The sequence below is a fragment of the Argiope bruennichi genome, chromosome 9, assembly GCF_947563725.1.
Source record: "Argiope bruennichi chromosome 9, qqArgBrue1.1, whole genome shotgun sequence".
NCBI lineage: Eukaryota > Metazoa > Arthropoda > Arachnida > Araneae > Araneidae > Argiope > Argiope bruennichi.
In genome coordinates, this window is record NC_079159.1 from 40,526,355 (window position 1) to 40,544,507 (window position 18,153).

An 18,153-nucleotide genomic window follows, 5' to 3' on the forward strand; every position below is an offset into this window, starting at 1 on the left:
TTTAAAGCAAGAAAAAGTAAAATGCATGCATTTATGGCATTTTCATAATTAAAGGTCTTCATATTTTCAGCTCAATTTCCACATTTTACACTATTGTCACTTCAAGGAATTCTCTCAAAAGCTTTTATCGATTATACAAATTTTATTGATGATGTAATAAATAGGGTATTTCTTGGATTCTTCCAGAAATTTTTAAACAAAATTACTACTGGATTAATGCATAAACAACAAAAGCCACAGTTTATAATCATAAGAGTTACTCGAAACCCAAAACAAATTGTTGGAGTGAGAAATAATCTTGTAATAATGTACTACATAAATCAGCTTGTAAAAGATCCCATATCTCAATTAGTTCATTAAATCTAAATCCAATATTGAATAGACCTTTGATGATAGCTTAAAGAGTTGTTAGTTAAGTTTTAAAGTAAACCACAATTAACATTTTTTAGTGAAAAGAAGAGAAAGTACTTACAGAAACGAACTTTAGCAGTGATAGTATCACTGGCTACACTTGGTTCACCAGGGCCAGCTTTATTAACAGCTCTCACTCTGAAATTATATTCCATGCCTTCAATTAAATCTGGAACTCTTGCTTCGCACGCATCACCAATAATTTCCACAGCTTTCTGCCATTTGCTACTGAATTTGTCTTTCTTTTCAATAATATAGCTAGTGATTGGAGAGCCTCCATCACTAAATGGAGGTGCCCAAGTCAGATCAACATGGTGCTTATCCCAGTCTTTTGCTGTTGGTTTTCCAGGCTGTCCTGGTTCATCTAAAATGGTAAATAAATATTTAGAAATAATCTTTAAAATGGGTATCTTGAAATGATATAAAAATAATTAAAAGAAATTACAAATAATTAAAAAGAAATACATTAAAATTCACTCCATACCAAAAGGATTTTTGGCAGTTGTAGCTTTTTCTGTTTCTAAAGGTTCTGATTCTCCTTCAAGATTCACTGCCTTAACTCTGAATTTATAGTCCTTGCCTGGTATCAGACCAGTAATTTCAGCTTCAGGATCTTTGGTTGTTAATACAGGTACCCATCGACCTGTTTCAGTATCCATTTTTTCAACAACGTACTGTTGTACTGGTTCACCTCCGTCATCTTCTGGTGGATCCCAGGAAAGTTTACAGCCTTCTGCATGAACATCAGCTACTTTGAGTGGGCCTTTAGGCTTGCTAGGTTTGCCTGAAATAAATTGTTAAGAATAATTATTAGAATATTTGCATAACTGAACATATTCACAACAGTAAAATGAAGTTTTAATTACTTGCACAGAAAAAAAAATGCATTTTAAGCAAGAATATATTTGAAGGCTTACCTAGTACTTTCAAGTCAAGTATTGCTTCATCAGTACCATTGATGTTTTTAGCTGTTATAGTATACTTGTTCGTATCTTTGCGAAGGGCTTTGGTGATAACAAACACAGTATGGTAAGGTTCAATCTGGGGCTTGATTCTGGCTGAGTCAGGCAATGGTTTGCCATCAATTGTCCATGTGATGGTTGGTGTTGGTTCACCCTTTACATCAATATCTAATTTTACTGCTTGTCCACTTCTTACTGTGAGTGGGTTCAAATTCTTACGGTCTATTTTTGGTGCCACTAAAATAGAATAAAGAAAAATTATAGTCAGTTCTACTTTCATACAAAACTTGTAATTAGTCTTTTAAGATTTTGATGGTTATAAATTACTAAATGGACAAAAAAATTTATCTTTAAATTAAAAGTTATGAAAATGTTCGAATCAAATAGGAGAGAATAGTTACAAATTTATTTTCAAAATATTCTAATGAAATTTCATGCCAGTTTATTCAATGCAAAAATATTATTTCCAATTAATATCTTTCTGAAAATTTATAATCGTTCATTAAAACTTAAAATTTTTATGTCTCTTTTATCCCTAATAATAAATATTTAAATGAAACAAATTTAAAATTAATTTTGTGCAGTTTAAAAATAATAAAATTCATGTGTTTCTATAACTACTGAATTAAATTTATTCATTTGCTTCTTTAACTATTTAGTTAAAGAAGCAAATGAATAAATTTAACTAAATTTTTAATTGTTCCCAAATAAAACTCACAGTTCTTTGGCTTAGCAATCACAGGCCTTGAAGAGTCACTTGGCTCACTCTTTCCACCTTTGTTTACAGCAATAACCCTGAACTCATATTCTTCCCCTTCTTCTAGGTCACCAACAGTTCCAGCACATTTATCTCCGGGGATTTCCTTCGCCTTGTGCCATTTCTGAGCCCCTTTCTTCCTCTTTTCAATAATGTATTTGGTAACAGGAGCTCCACCATCACTGGCAGGAGGTGCCCATTGAAGATCAACATGATCAACATCCCAATCAGTTGGTTCTGGTCTGCCAGGCTTAGATGGCTCATCTGTTTAATATAAAATTTATGTAAGAAGATAATAATTGCAATATGTTATGCAACAATACTGAAATCATCCAAAAGTTTTTTTTTTCTTTTTTTCCTTTTTTTTCAAAATGCATATAACTAAGTTTCTAAACTTGAAATTTGCATATGTAAACAGCACAACATATGAATTGACATGGTAAATGAATAAAAATAATAATTAATTTCAATATGTCAAATCAGTTTTTTAAAAATCATCATTTTGACTTGAATGTAAAAGAAAATGATGATGAACTAAATAGCGATCCATATGATTTGCATATAAGAGCAATAAAAAAAAATTAACTGAAATCTTCTTTAGAACATTAATAGAAATATAGATTTTCATAGTTACAAAATCTAGATATATAAATAAAGTTCAATGAAATTGGAAATTAATAATTAGAAAATTCTAAGTTAATTTACTGTGCTATACAATCAACACAAAAAGTAATTACGTTTAATTAAAACGAATAATTTCATTAACATTTTATTGATTGAAACTGATACTGAATTTTATGAAGATCATTATAACAAATTCGTAAATATTAAGCGTGTATTGCAGGTATATAAATATTTAAACGAAAACTTTGATTTCATCGAACAGCATGTTCACATAATTGTGATTAATTTGGAATCCCAAATCTGAGTATTTTAAACTTTAAAGTGAAAATATTTAAAGTAATTCAAGATGGCAGTCTCATGCCAGTCATTAATGATTATTTCACTTTACACCAATGGAATGGTGTGACTCCATATCATTCTATTTTTTTCACTTATCGATTCATGCAATTCACGAACATTCTACACTGGTGTCACTCTAACCCCCTCAGTAAATGCCTTGCTACAGTACACCACAAGTCACCTCCCCTCTACAAATTTTTCCATTCTAAAAGGAAATTAACATGGTAAACATTTTCCACATCATGCTATGCCATGTCCCTTCCGATAGATTTTCCACAATGATGATCGATTTTGCAGTGGCACCATTCGATTCGATCACTATAAAGTGATCGCGAATATTTGACTGTTTAATAAAGCTCCAATCTATAATAAAAATTCTGAAAATAATATTAATATTTTAACGAATCAAAAACAGAAGTTTACCAAATGGATTCTTTGCAAGAGTTGAACCATCTGTTTCCAGTTCTTCTGAGTCTCCTTCTTTATTAACAGCTCTCACACGGAACTTATATTTTTTACCAGGAGTAAGATTTGTTACATCACATTTTGGTGTAGGAGATTTTCCAGCTGGAACCCAAACACCAGTATCTTCATCCATTTTTTCCACTTCATAGTATTCAATTGGGCAACCTCCATCGTCTTCAGGCTCACCCCATTTCAGAGTGCATCCCTCCTTGTGCACATCTGAAACGTCTATTGGACCCTTTGGCTTGCTTGGTTTGCCTGGAAATGAATGCATTTTTTTAAAACAGTCAATTTAAAACCTCAAAGTTCTTTTTCCCTTTAAAGATAAAATATATAAATAAAAAAAAGTTAATCCTTTTTTTATTAAAATTTTTAATTTTCAGATTTCAAATTTTCAAAAATATCTTAAATTAATTTTTTTTCACTTAATTAATTTTTTAAGTATTAAGTTTTAAATAAATAAACGCTGACAAAAGTTTAAAAAAACTATTCTTTATTTCGAAATTTGTAAAAGTATATCATAAATCTTTATTTGAACAGACCTCTGAATATATTTTGTTCAAAATTTGATAGAGCATAAATTCAACATAAAAATCATAAAATAAATTTGACCCAGTTGAGTGTTTTTGAATTATCAAGACAAATTAGAAATAATTCCAAAAATGTGTTAAGTGAACTCAAAGAGAAACATGGAGATTTGTCAAAATCTCGAATTTGAATTTTTTTTTAATGATTGCAATACTTTCTCTTTGTATATTCCATGTATAAGAAAGTAAAAATACCCAATTTAGTAATATTAAGATTTTTAAAATTTTTGATTTCATACAATATTAAGAAAGCCAAGCAGTAGTTTATATTATTAGGAAAAAAATTAACTATTTATACTTACCTAAGACATTGATTTCCACTTGGGCTGTATCTTTTCCCACTTTATTAGTGGCAGTGATAGTGTAAATTCCACTTTCTTTGCGTGTTGCTCGTAAAAGATAGAATTTTGTATTATAATCTGAATTGTCAATTCGTATTGTTTCTGATGCTTTTACATCTACATCATTCAACTGCCAGACAATTTCCGGCGGAGGTTCACCAATGACATTAATGTCCAAGTTGACTGTCTGTCCTATTTTTATAGACATACTCTTGAGATTTGTTCTATCAATACGTGGTTTCACTGCAAAACAAAAACAATGATTTTCTTTAAAATTTGAAGCGAACAGCTAAGAAATTTGAGCAGGTTTTGGTTTTTCAATTCAGAAGCTAAAATGTATCAGGATTTTCATATTTTGAGTAATAAATTTTGAAACTGATTTAAAAAGTTGAAAATATCTTAAATTTTGGAAATTTCCAAATAAATGAGTGAATGTTAAAATAATATGTTTAATAAATGGGTTGAACATAAGAGACATAAAAATTTAGACAAATCTTAGAGTGGCTAATTTTTAATAATAATTTCAATCACGTCAAAATTACTGAATAATGAAATGAAAGAACTCTATTATTTATTAGCATATGAAGGAAAATAAGTGATGTTATTTTTAATACTTTTCAATCTAGAACAAATTAAACATATGCAAATGAATAATTTTCCAAAAAATTTCTTAATTTAAAGTTAATAGAAAACAAAACAAAAGAACAGACAACATTCAAAACTTAATATAGTTAAAGTTTTTTTTATAGGTGTAATGTAAAATAACTCAACATTTCAGTTTGATGATGATTGGGATTCCTTTAATGAACCAGTAATCAACTATTTATTTTGAAGGTATTTAAATGAGAGATATCTTTAGATTAAAATGTAAGCAGATTTGAGATACAGAATAAATCAGTAAAGAAAAAAAATAAGCAGAAAAAGAAAATTATAATAGAAACAAATATTAAAGATCAGAAAAAAATTGCAATAAAATTATTGAATTAATATTTTGCAAGGTAAAAACTGAAAAAAAAAATGAATGCGACATGCACTAGAATTCAATGCGTGTAATTCAATTAAACAATAAATCTAAATCGGATTACTACATACAGAATTTAGGTTTGGCAAGATGTGGCGGTGTGGCTTCACTAGGCTCTCCAGGTCCTGCTTTGTTAACAGCCCTTACTCTAAATTCATATTTCTGTCCTTCAATTAGACCTCCAACTTTTCCTTCACATCCTGTCACTTCAGCAGCTTTAACCCAGTCTCCAGAGATTTTATCTTTCTTCTCAATGATGTAGCTAGTAATAGGAGCATTTCCATCTTTGGCAGGTTTCTCCCACTTGAGTTGAACGAAATCCTTGTCATAATCAGCAATCTCAGGTACTCCTGGGGTTCCTGGTTTGTCTGTAAAATGAAAACACAAATACGTTTTTTTACTGCTAGTTTTTCAAAACAAACAGATAATTTCTTGTTATCAATATAAACTCATAGAATATTTTAAATCACATTAAATTCATAAATAAACATGTAAAAGTAATTCATATAAGTGCAATCCTTAATATTACAAGACTTTTTTTAAAATAAAATTCAATGAAAACTACAAGATAAAAATCTATAATTTACTATTTTGATTTTCATGATGTAAGTTATAATATATATTTTAAAAATTGTTATTGAAACAAATAAAAAAATTCCTCTCGGCAAGCTCGAAGACGAAGGTAGATTCCGTCGCATTTAAGTTACTATCTAGCAACATAAATTGTTGATGTTAGAAGCAGTCAAAATTAGGGCATGAAAATCCCTTTTCAGCCCCTAACTTCTAAGATATTGCAGTTACCAAAAAACCTTAAACACAAAAATTGTTCATCTTAATAACATGTTAAATTGGCTAATTGGATTTATTTTTCTATCTTCAATATTAAGAAAGTTATAGCAAAATGAAATTCCATCATTGCACCATCCCTTTAAGATAGACAGATCATTTATGAACTCGTCTGAGATTTTTACATTTCTAACAACATATTCCAAGCCAGTTAAGGTGATTTCAAGTTCTTTGGACCATGATCAATGAAAAATTGAAGATTTTTTTTAAAAATCTTGTCATGAAAACCATTGCAATAGGTAATCTTCTTGTAGGAATCTACCACAAACATATTTCAAAACAGCATTATCTTATGTCACATAATTTTAATGAGAGTAACTTTACCAAATGGATTCTTGGCAAGTGTTGATCTATCTGATTCCAGAGGCTCTGATTCTCCTTCATTATTAATAGCCTTTACTCTGAAATGGTATTTCTTTCCTTCTTCTAAACCAGTGACAGGAATTTCTGTCTCATCCTTGCCCACTTTACCAACTGGAATCCAACGTCCAGTTAAAACATCTTGTTTCTCCACTTGATAACCTTCAAGAGGAGTACCACCATCATCTTTTGGAGGTTGCCATTTTAGTTTGCAGCCTTTAGCATTAACATCTTCAATTTCTAAAGGTCCTTCTGGTCTGGATGGTTTTGCTAAAAATAGAAAAAACTTGTAAATATATTAATAATTACAAAATCATCAGCGCTGATTGAAAGTTGAGAAACAGCACAAGTTATATTATATGTTAATTCACTTAGAAAAAAAAAATCTAAAATTACTGAACAGCATTTTCCTGAAAAAAATCTAGAATGCATCCTTCTGTGATAGTTAAATAATATAAGAAATAAAATTATTTTTTCTCGTAATACTGTACTAATATTTTGCATTCCCCTTTTCTATAGAAAATTTAAAAAAAAAATAATAATTCCCTTAATAGTTTTTCCCTGCAAATTCTTCAATGAATGAAAAAAAGGTTAAATAATTAAGATAAAAAAGACATTAAATAAAAAGATTCAATAAATAGACCATGGAAAAGAAGAAAATATTTAAAAAAAATTGATAAATACTACTTATGATATTGAAAGTATAACTTACATAAAACATTGAGGTTAAGGAATGCTTCATCCCGGCCAGATTTATTAACAGCTCTAATCATATATTTTCCAGTATATCTTCGAGTAAGATTAGTGAATTTTATATGAGTTGCATAATCTTCACTATTATATTGAACAACGTCATCAAGTTCAACAGGATTGTCTTTCAAAATCCAAGTGATAGTCGGTGGAGGTTCACCTTCCACTTCAATATCTAGTTTAATAGAATGTCCAGATCTAATGTTGATATCTTGTAGGTTAGCCCGATTGATCTTTGGAGCCACTAGAAATAAAGAGAATGTTTAACAAAAGTGCATTATTTAAGAATAAGAGTTTTAATAATCGTCAATAATTCTGACAAATTATTAAAAATTTCATTAATATCTTGTTAAAAAAGTTAATATTACTTGTCAAGTTTAATTTGTTATATTTATAACAAACTCTGCAGCTGACATATTATAGAGTACATACATGATGTAATAAGAATCAGAATTCAGTGTTAACTTCGATTATACAATTCAAAAAATTTTAAAAGCTCCTATTATTTAAAGGATGATAAATTTGATCTTAATAGAAAGTATATAACTTATGGAACTATTACTTACAATTACGAGCTTTAGCAGTGTGTGGTTTAGTTGGTTCACTGGGTTCACCCTCCCCAGCTTTGTTAATAGCTTTAACTCGGAATTCGTATTGATGTCCTTTAATAAGACCGGTAACTTTTCCTTCAGGTTTTCCCCCTGGAATTTCTGCACAAGTATCCCAGACAGTTCCAAATCGTTCCTTCTTTTCAATGACATAACCTGTGATGGGAGCACCACCATCATTTTTAGGAGGTTGCCATTTCAAATCAACCATATTTTCATCCCAGTCCACAATTTCAGGTATTCCAGGAGCACTTGCAGCCTCTGTAAATACAAATAATTGCAATTATATTGAAGATTTAATGGAAAAGACAAATGAATCATAATAAAAAAAAAGAATGCAATTTTGTATAAAGACAAGATTGTGCTATATATTCTTATGTTAACATTTTATTTTTAGAGAATGATTAGAATAATTGTTATAACATTCACCATAATGATTATTAATAAATAATAAACATGATATTTGTATTTTATTAACTTCTATACCATTAAACTCTTTCAGATTTACAAAAAAAAAAAAAAAAAAACTTAAGAATAAGAGTAATGTTAATTAAAATATGAAAGTAATATTTATCAAATTAGTGACTTAAAAATAAATATCTTAAAAATTATGATATTCTTCATTCAATGATATATTATAACCATTATATTAATTATGATATATTTTACAACAACTATGGATGATCAGATATGAACCTTTTCTTTAAGATGTTTTTTTATAATTCCAATACAATGCTGAATAAAGTGTATAATTTAACTCTGAAAGTTTCTTGATTCATTATAAAATTATTATCATGAGGGGTTTTTTTCCCCCTTTTTCTCCTAAATTGTTATTATAAAGCTTCCTGAAACGTTAAAATATCAAAATAAAACCTTTGCTTCAACATTATATAATTTGTAATAAATATTAGAAAGTAGCATACAAAACAAGAAACTTTAATACAATATCTAAATGTTACATCCACATAACATCAACTGACACCACTAAACATAAAAATTTATTTCATATTTTCATACAAACCCCCCACAATTATTATTCCTTACAGCAATCTAAATTAGTGAATGATTTGTATGACAACTGTAAAGTATTCCATACCATAAGGATTCTTGGCAATAATAGGTTTATCTGTAACCAAAGGTTCAGATTCTCCCTCAGCATTTACGGCTTTAACTCGGAATTGATATTCTTTTCCAGGTATAAGGCCAGGTACATCTAACTCTGGTTTATCATTTTCAGCTCTTCCAACAGGAACCCAGTTACCAGTAGCAGTGTCCATTTTTTCCACTTGGTAATGATGTATTGGCTTGCCACCGTCATCCTCAGGAGGCTGCCATTTCAATTTACAACCTTTAGCATGAACATCACTGACTTCAAGAGGACCTTTAGGCTTGGAAGGAGCACCTGTAAATATAATAACAAATAACATGAAAAATAAGTTATAAAATCTAAGAACACAACATAAAAAATGTAATTTTGAGCAGTGAATGTAAATAAAATATAAATATTGCATGGATGTATAAAACAATAAAACGCAGGAATTTTTTTTATTGTTTTATTGTAATATAAATTCAATATCAATAAAACTCATATAAATAAACATGAAACTTTTTAAAAAAGATTTGTTATTATATCTTTTTATCTTATGTTAAAAAATATCATGATGATCATAATTTATAGATATTACAAATCTTTGCAAATTTACCTAATATATTTATTTCCACTTCAGCTTCATCTTTTCCATGCTCATTTTCAGCAATAATTTTGTAGACACCAGAATATTTTCTTTGGGCACTGTGAATGATCAGCTTTGTATTGTAATCAACATTTTGAATTTCTCTATGTTCTGAATTTTCAACAACCTGAAATTTAAAATAAAAAAAGAAGAATGCTTGATTTATTAATATCATTGATGCTATATTACAAATTTAAAAAAAAAACTTGTTAAAATTTTTATACTAAATTAATATATGATCATCGCTGATCTTGAATATTAGATGTTTAAAAACATTTTTGCCATGTTATACGAACCTTGTCTTTTAAAATCCATTTAACTGTTGGAGGAGGTTCACCTCTAATGTTAACATCCAGTTTAAGCGATTTTCCTTTTCGAAGAGTTGTCGTTTCAAGGTTCGTTCGATCAATATGCGGTTTAACTAGAAAAAGAATATATGAAGCATGTTATAAAAGTTTTGTTTAACAATCTAAAAAGTACATTTATAACAAAAGACAGGGAAAATTAAAATCCATTAACTAGAATTATAAACGCAAAGTTCAATTTAGTAAATAAATACATCATTAATGCACATACAAATTCCAAGTATTGAATTATGAGTTATTTGATTATTGTATTGAACAACTATTGCTTGCCTTATTTGGTCATAAAGCATTAATTTTAATACATTATAAATACTTTATTAGCTTAAAAAAAGTAGGAAAGTTCTAAAAATTATTATAATGAATACATCATAGAGAGAGTACCAAGAAAATTGATAATCCTTGAATTGTTAAAAAACAAGAGATGACTTATAGGGAGTATAATAAGCTCTTAAAATCTCTCTCGAGCATTACAAAAGGGCGCGATGGCCTGGTAATAAGGTCTCGGCTTCAGCATCAGAAGGTTCTAGATTCACGATCCGATTCCAACGAAGAACCGCTATGTAAACGTGTCTTGTGCACGTTAAATCCGTCGGGTCTAAATGCCCTCCTACTGATGTGGTACAGAAGTTTGGAAAGGGAAATGTCAGCTCGAATATCGTCCTTGACATCTGATCTTATTTCGAAATTGTAAGGTCCGTCCCAAAATAACCTTAGTGTTGCTTTAAAACGAGAAGTTGAATAACTAAACTAAACTAAATTAAACCAAACCTAAGCATTACAAACTTTATCGTAATGTAATTTTTATTCCACTATATGAAATTAACGCATTGACTATCGAACAGGATCGAACATTGTGTTTTTGGTTTCCTTAAACGATAAATTCCTGAGTTGGATATTGCAACCAATTTTTAGCATTTTCCAAGTTATATATATGTGAGCCCAACCATTGTTTTCAATCACAATACGAAGTCTGTGAAAAATTTTGAAATAAAAGTAACTTAGATTTGTACAGCTTATTAAAATATATAAACTTACAAGAAGTCAGTTAGATAATTTTTTGGACTCTAGTTGTATGAAATGCAACTCAAAGTTTATTACAACATTACAGACATTTCAGTCTTTTTAAAAATAATAATAATATAAAACTTACGTTTTCGATGTTTCACCAGATGATGCTTTGTAGCTTCACTTGGTTCGCCAGGACCAGCAGCATTAACTGCAATGACCCGAAATTGGTATTCAGCTCGTTCCTTCAAATTAGTAACTTTAGCTTCGGGCTTATCACCAGACACTTCTGCTGCCTTCTCCCATGACAAGCAGAATTTTTCCTTTTTTTCAATGATGTACTTTGTGATTGGAGAACCTCCGTCACTCTTTGGAGGCTCCCATTTCAAATCAACGCTAGCATTATCCCAATCCACAAAGTCTGGAACTCCAGGTTTACCAGGCTCATCTAAAATTGTTTAGAAATAAACTCATGTTAGAAATAAATTTACAAACTAAAGTCATGGAGGTGTTATTTGAAGATATTCAATAGCTTCAAAATTTGAAAAAAAATTTTAAATATGTTATAAAGTCTAATTAAGTTTAATGATCATTCTTTAGAATATTTTAAAATATAATAATAAAATATTTAATAATAATTAGATTGGTATTTTCAATTTTTTAATAATTGATATCCAAGTTTCTACATTAGTTTTTACTAAGTAATTAATTCATAGTTTTTCGAATTTTAAATAACTGATATTAAAACATGCATTCATTATTGAATTTTCGTATTTATTTACCGGTTTTCAAGAGTCATATTTTGCTTTTATATATGAATGTTGGAATGTTTTGAATGAATGTTTGAATGTTTTCTTTTCCAAGTTTTTCCATCCTACTGTTGGAAATTTTGTAATCTTTGTTAGAGCGTGAGTATCATTGATCGAAAATCATTATACTAAATGCTCATGATATGAAATTATTAGAAAAAAATTCCTAATACAAAAGATTTTATAATTAATCAATATTGTTTTAAACATCTCAAATCATCTAATTACAAATTTTTACATAACATCTTGCAATCTTTTACATTTCAACAAAAAGAATTTGATAAAGAATTTATTATTTTTTTTTTCCAAAAAAATATACGTTTGTTGTATCGTACAAAGAAGAAAAACTCATAATTGATTCATAAAATTAAGAAGGAGTTTCAAAAATTTTCAAATCAAACAAAGTATATTTCTTGTAAAAAATTTTTAGTAAAGTCACTCGACATTTCTTACAGAAATTGCAAATGAATAGAGTCCACTTTTAAACAGCAACTCACCAAATGGATTCTTGGCAATAATTGGCTTCAGAGCCTCAAGTGGTTCTGATTCGCCTTCTTCGTTTATGGCAGATACCCTGAAGAGGTATTCTTTTCCAGGTGTAAGGCCAGTTACATCCATCTCAGGCTTTTCACCCGAAACTTTTCCAACACGTGTCCATCTTCCAGTTTCTTTATCAAACTTTTCAACTTCGTACTGTTGAATAGGAGCTCCACCATCATCTTTTGGTTTGTTCCATTTTAGTTTACAACCTTCTTTGTGAATATCGGTAATCTCCAGTGGTCCTTCTGGTTTAGATGGCTTGCCTAAAGGAATATTAAGAAAAATAAGGTAACACATAAAAAGATACTCGTTGATGTAATAAAAATCTTTTTATTATTTAGTTTTCCTAACTTATTTATTTTATTTACATACTAAATCTTCCTGCTTCTTTTCAGAACATAGCTTTATATTTATAGCTTTTATTGTTTAAATTGATTAATGTAACATTAAGATCTATTTCAACTTACATAAATATTGAGGAGAAGGTCCCATATAACTCGTATATATATGTCATGATCACCATATCTGGGAGAGGGCAATGCAATAAAGCAGCATTATAAATTAAAGTCATATAAAATTATTTATTATCTTGCTGAAAAAATTTGTACTAAGAATATTTCTTAAAAATATTGTTGGTTACCAATGTAATATTTATTTATGAACTAAAAACTGAAGACAATATTTTTCATCAGGTTCATCGGTTTTTAGTATTTTTATCAGTTTATAGATTAATATCATTTTGAATTAAAACTACCGAGAGTGCTCTTCACAAAACTTTCTTGCATATTCTCTAATAAAGATGTTATTTAAGTGAAAGCCTGGCATGGTACTGGCGTACAATAGTTACGGAATATTAACCTCTGGCGTGAATTTAGCATTTTTACTGAATCTATAGCGGGATTCTTGGCCAGTCTTTGGCGTTTAAGCCCTGGCATGCCGTTAATATTATCCAAAAATCGAATTTGAGTTTCAGACACATTCTCCCAACCAATTGAAACAAAAATTTGACTTAAAACTACACTCACACACCAAGCTGTCTCAAAATTACGTACCAAATTTGATATATTTAAGTTACTGCGTCGTTGAATTACCACGTTTACATATTTCTGAAAGTACAGACCGATAGAAGGCCAACCCGTAGTTGGATTTCGCTCTAAATTTGACAAGTGCCTACACTATAGATGTTAAATCTGTGTACCAAATTTTATCTATCTAGCTCTTTTTGTTTTGCAGTTACGGTACTAATTATTCGAACAGACTGACTTTCCCTGAACAGAGTTTGCTCAAAATTCGAGAAATCTGCAAATTTGGTGTAAAGACCATATACCAAATTTCAACCATCTTGCTCAACTCGTTTTTGAATTTTCATCACAGACAGACAGACGGACATTTTCCAAAAATGTGTTTTTCGAACTCGGGGAGGTCTAAAACATGAAGATTCGTCAAAATATCGAGGTCAGTTTTTTTGAAAATTGCTATATTTTCTCTATACTTCATATACGAAACAGTAATAAATCAAATATTATCTATCTAAGAAACACTTACCTAGAATAGTCACATCAACATGGACCATATCTTTTCCAGAAGCATTAGTAGCAGTGATTGTGTATTTTCCTGAATGCTTTCTTTTTGCCTTGATGATGTTGAAATCACTGTGATAGTCTCTATTTTCAATTTTGATATGCTCATCTTGTGTTACTTTATGATCAGCAAAAGACCAAACAACTTCTGGTGCTGGCTCTCCTCTAATATCAACATCGAATTTGATTGACCGACCGACTTTGATCATCTGGGCTTTTAGGTTTGTTCGATCAATATATGGCTTCACTAAAAAATAAATAAATAACTGTAATTATCTTTGATTTTTCTGATAATTTTCAATATTTTGATCCTTTAATAATCTATCATAATAATCAATATCTCGTGATAAAACCAGCAGGAATGATCTTCTCGAAATTTTTTCTCATACTTCTTAATAAGGGTATTATCTCATTCCCCTTCCAACCCCCTGCAAAAAACTGTGGACCTTGAATAAGATCGTGAAAGTTCTGAGTTGTCAGAATTCTTATTTTCAGAGTTTCACACATAAAAGTTCTGTGCTTTGTAGCACAATAAAGAAAACCGAATATGCATTTTGAACACTTTTTTTCACCCGATTAAAAAGTCGAAATAGAACAATGATTTTAGCAGTAAGATCCCATATCAAATTTCAATGATTTAATTTGTTATATTTTTGAGTTATCGTATTACATGCAAACGAATGTACCTAACGACAGATGGTCAATTCTTTAATGGATTTTATTCAAAATTTCATAAAGATCTACGCTTTAGATAATAAAAATGTGTAGTAAAATTTATTTATCTAAATCATCGCATTCCTAATTGCATTTGCCTGCATGTGAAAGTATACTTTAGCATTTTAAATGCTATATCTATGAACCAAATGTTACTGATAAAGTTCTTTATCTTTTATAGTTATCAAGTTCTCTTGAACTCGAAGAGCGAAACAGAGAAATTTCCTAGAAATCTCTTTCGTTCAAAACATGATAGAAATTTATAAATTTTGTAAAGATTATTTATCAAATTTCATCCGTCCATTTCAAAATGTTTTTCAGCCGTCGTCTACACAGATAAACACACATAATTCTAATTTTTCTTTTTGGGACAAAGGAAGGTCTGAAAAGTGGCGATTCATCAAAATCTCAAAGTCGAATTATTTGACAATTATTTGTCGAATTATTTGACAATTGTAGTCCTTTCTCTTTGTATATTTTGTATAAGAGAAAATAAAAAAAAAGTTGCAATTTTAAAGATTCAGGGCATTGCAAACAATTAGACACTTTTCAAGAGTAGATAAAATTGCCTACGCGTCTTAATAATAGTCAATACTTTTACAGCTTTCACATAAGTTCTGCTTTCAACGTATTGGCGTTCATGTACTCATGCAAGAAATAAAACTCAGAAGCAGTCTTTTAAACTTTTAATATATTTTATCCAAAATAAAATCTATATGCAAAATTGGCAAGTATGCAAGAATTGAAAAAACTTTAATATGGAAGAAAAGAATAGTCATATCACTGACTCTCCGACCCGCCCGAAAGCACACGAATAAAGAATACTGAATGACCGGAACGCCGCAACAGCAACATTGGCGGGAATTGTGGTTTTAGTACTAATGGCTATCATCGGCCATGGTACAACCCTTCCCAAAGGAAGTACGTCCCGTCATCGATGGGAGGAGCCAGATTCCCCACCTATTTATGTACCCATCAGGGTCACGAGATCCAACCACCATACCGGAAGCATCTCATCCTCATTTCTAGGTGCCCCCTTCCGGAGGCTAAGAATATCTTTAATTTTTTACACTATTTATATATTATATATGCAACATCATTCCTCCTTTACACTTTTCAAGGGATCAGAAGAAAAGTGTTGCAAACTAGAAAGAAAATGAAAAACACAGGAGAAAACATTGAAAACTCGTACATGAATGACTGACATTAAAAAAATAGAAATCTGAAGGCAACAATAAAAACTGTTTCGAACAACGAGGAAACGTTAAAGACAGGAAAGTAAGCGCAAGACGATACATATTTACTTTCGATCATTAATAAACTTGCTTTATAATGTAAAAAAGTTCGAACATAATAATTTGGATTTACAATAATAAATGAAAATATAATTAAAATAACTTACAATTTCTATGTTTAACTGTATGATTAGCAGTAGGATCACTGGGCTCTCCAATGCCAGCTTTATTCACAGCTCTCACTCTGAACTGAACTACAGAATTCTCTTTGAGTCCTTCAACGGTACCACGGCACTTATTGTCTTCTGTTTTCAATACTTGCGACCAAGCAACACTGAATTTATCTTTCATTTCAATAATATAATGCAAGATAGGTCTACCACCATCGTTATCTGGTGGTACCCATTTCAACTCTACTTTGGTGTTATCATAGTCAACAATTTCTGGCTTAGGTGGTTTTCCAGGCTCATCTGAAAATATATAAAATAATTTATACTAATCCAATATCAAAGCATTGTCAAATTATTTAAGATCAGCTTAAAAATAATAATGATTTCTCAAAAGGTCAATTACAAAAACTTTTTTTTTTTGCTTTAGTTTTAATAAAGATAGAAAATGAATTAAAAATAAAAGTAAACTAGTGAACAAGCAACACTTTATATATTTCAAGTTTTATATACAATACTTGTGAATCAGTTAAAATATTTTTTTTAGTAAAATGATACTAGATTGTTATGACAGATCTATTTAAGAGCTACATAGGTACTATTATTTTGTAGTTTCATAGCTTAGAGCTTAAGCCAAATTTTGAGGATGATAACTAACAAAGTAATAAATTTAAAAATTAAAAAAGAATTCAAAATATATTTTGGAAAAAAAAAATTAAAATTTAATAAAAGAATGATGTGCACATACTTCAAACTTTATTAAAAAATTATTTTTCAACAATTAAGGAAATATTAATTCGAAACTTGAAGGCACTATAATAATCAAAACAAAAATCAATAAACTGTTAAAAAGTTATAAAACAAACATTTATTTCGCATATCTCAGAAATGGCTCTAACAATCTGGGTCAAATTTTATATTTAGGAAAAGTCTTCCTTTTAAATTTATCTATCTAGGTGTCTTTTCGGAAAAAAAAATACTACAATTTTACAAAAAAAAAAAAAAAAAAAAAAAAAAAAAAATCTATTAATAACTCAATATGACCTGCATAAGTGAATCAGAGATGGAGCAATGGTTATGGCTTCAGACTCCTATTGCATACTCGCTCCTGCGTTTGCAATTCATTTAGATTTCTCTTATAACTTTAAATGAGCCATAGGATACGATTTTATTTACAATTTTACAAAAAAAAAAAAAAAAAAAAAAAAAAATTCCAATAAGCGACGCTTGGTCTCCTAGGCATTAAAATTATAATAAGTACCAAGATCTATATTTTATCAGATTTTACAAGATCTAAAAGACAGAAGAATTCCTTTGAATAGAATCTTTGACAAATATTCATTTTAATATTTAATAAAAAAATTAATTATAAATTTTTATGAATTACCATATGGATTTTTAGCTTCAATTGGCTCTTCTGTAACTAAAGCAGGTGATTCTCCATCCTTATTGATAGCTTTAACTCTAAATTTGTATTTCTTCTTTGGTGTTAAGCCATCAACAGTGAAATTGTTTTCATGAGGTCCAACTTCACCTGCTGGCACCCATCGACCAGTATCAGTGTCCATCTTTTCAATGACATAGCCTTTCAGTTCCTGACCACCATTGTCATCTGGTGGATTCCACTTTAGTTTCACGTGATCAGCTCTTACTTCTTCAGCTTTTAATGGGCCACGCGGGGCAGTTGGTTTATCTGAAAAGAATACAAATAATTAATTTTTCATTGAAAAATAAAAAAAATATTTAAAAATGATTTATTTCTAAAAATGCATTATAAATGCAATTATAATGTACTAACCTTTAATACTTCATTAAAAAAAGAGGAGCGTTTAAGAATAAAATGATTATCAATAGAACAAAACTAATTTATTGCTTTTTCCCAAAATGAGAAAATTATTATCAATACATGAAATTGTAGTTTCCATCATATAATG

At 29.5% G+C, this 18,153-nt stretch overlaps 1 protein-coding gene across 1 annotated transcript in view; it reads right to left on the bottom strand.

Moving 5' to 3' along the window:
- LOC129983632 (twitchin-like) overlaps window positions 1-18,153 on the bottom strand; it is a 124,233-nt gene that overhangs the window by 65,512 nt on the left and 40,568 nt on the right. Inside the window, exons 34-51 of the mRNA XM_056093167.1 lie at window positions 17,607-17,912; window positions 16,220-16,522; window positions 14,069-14,350; window positions 12,481-12,786; window positions 11,320-11,622; window positions 10,101-10,225; window positions 9,775-9,931; window positions 9,168-9,473; window positions 8,030-8,332; window positions 7,426-7,707; window positions 6,678-6,983; window positions 5,579-5,875; window positions 4,448-4,729; window positions 3,517-3,816; window positions 2,092-2,394; window positions 1,329-1,610; window positions 896-1,195; window positions 473-775 (exon numbers count right to left, since the gene is read on the bottom strand). Of these exons, the coding sequence (XP_055949142.1) occupies window positions 473-775; window positions 896-1,195; window positions 1,329-1,610; window positions 2,092-2,394; window positions 3,517-3,816; window positions 4,448-4,729; window positions 5,579-5,875; window positions 6,678-6,983; window positions 7,426-7,707; window positions 8,030-8,332; window positions 9,168-9,473; window positions 9,775-9,931; window positions 10,101-10,225; window positions 11,320-11,622; window positions 12,481-12,786; window positions 14,069-14,350; window positions 16,220-16,522; window positions 17,607-17,912 (5,046 nt within the window). The remainder of the gene's footprint in view (window positions 1-472; window positions 776-895; window positions 1,196-1,328; window positions 1,611-2,091; window positions 2,395-3,516; window positions 3,817-4,447; window positions 4,730-5,578; window positions 5,876-6,677; window positions 6,984-7,425; window positions 7,708-8,029; window positions 8,333-9,167; window positions 9,474-9,774; window positions 9,932-10,100; window positions 10,226-11,319; window positions 11,623-12,480; window positions 12,787-14,068; window positions 14,351-16,219; window positions 16,523-17,606; window positions 17,913-18,153) is intronic.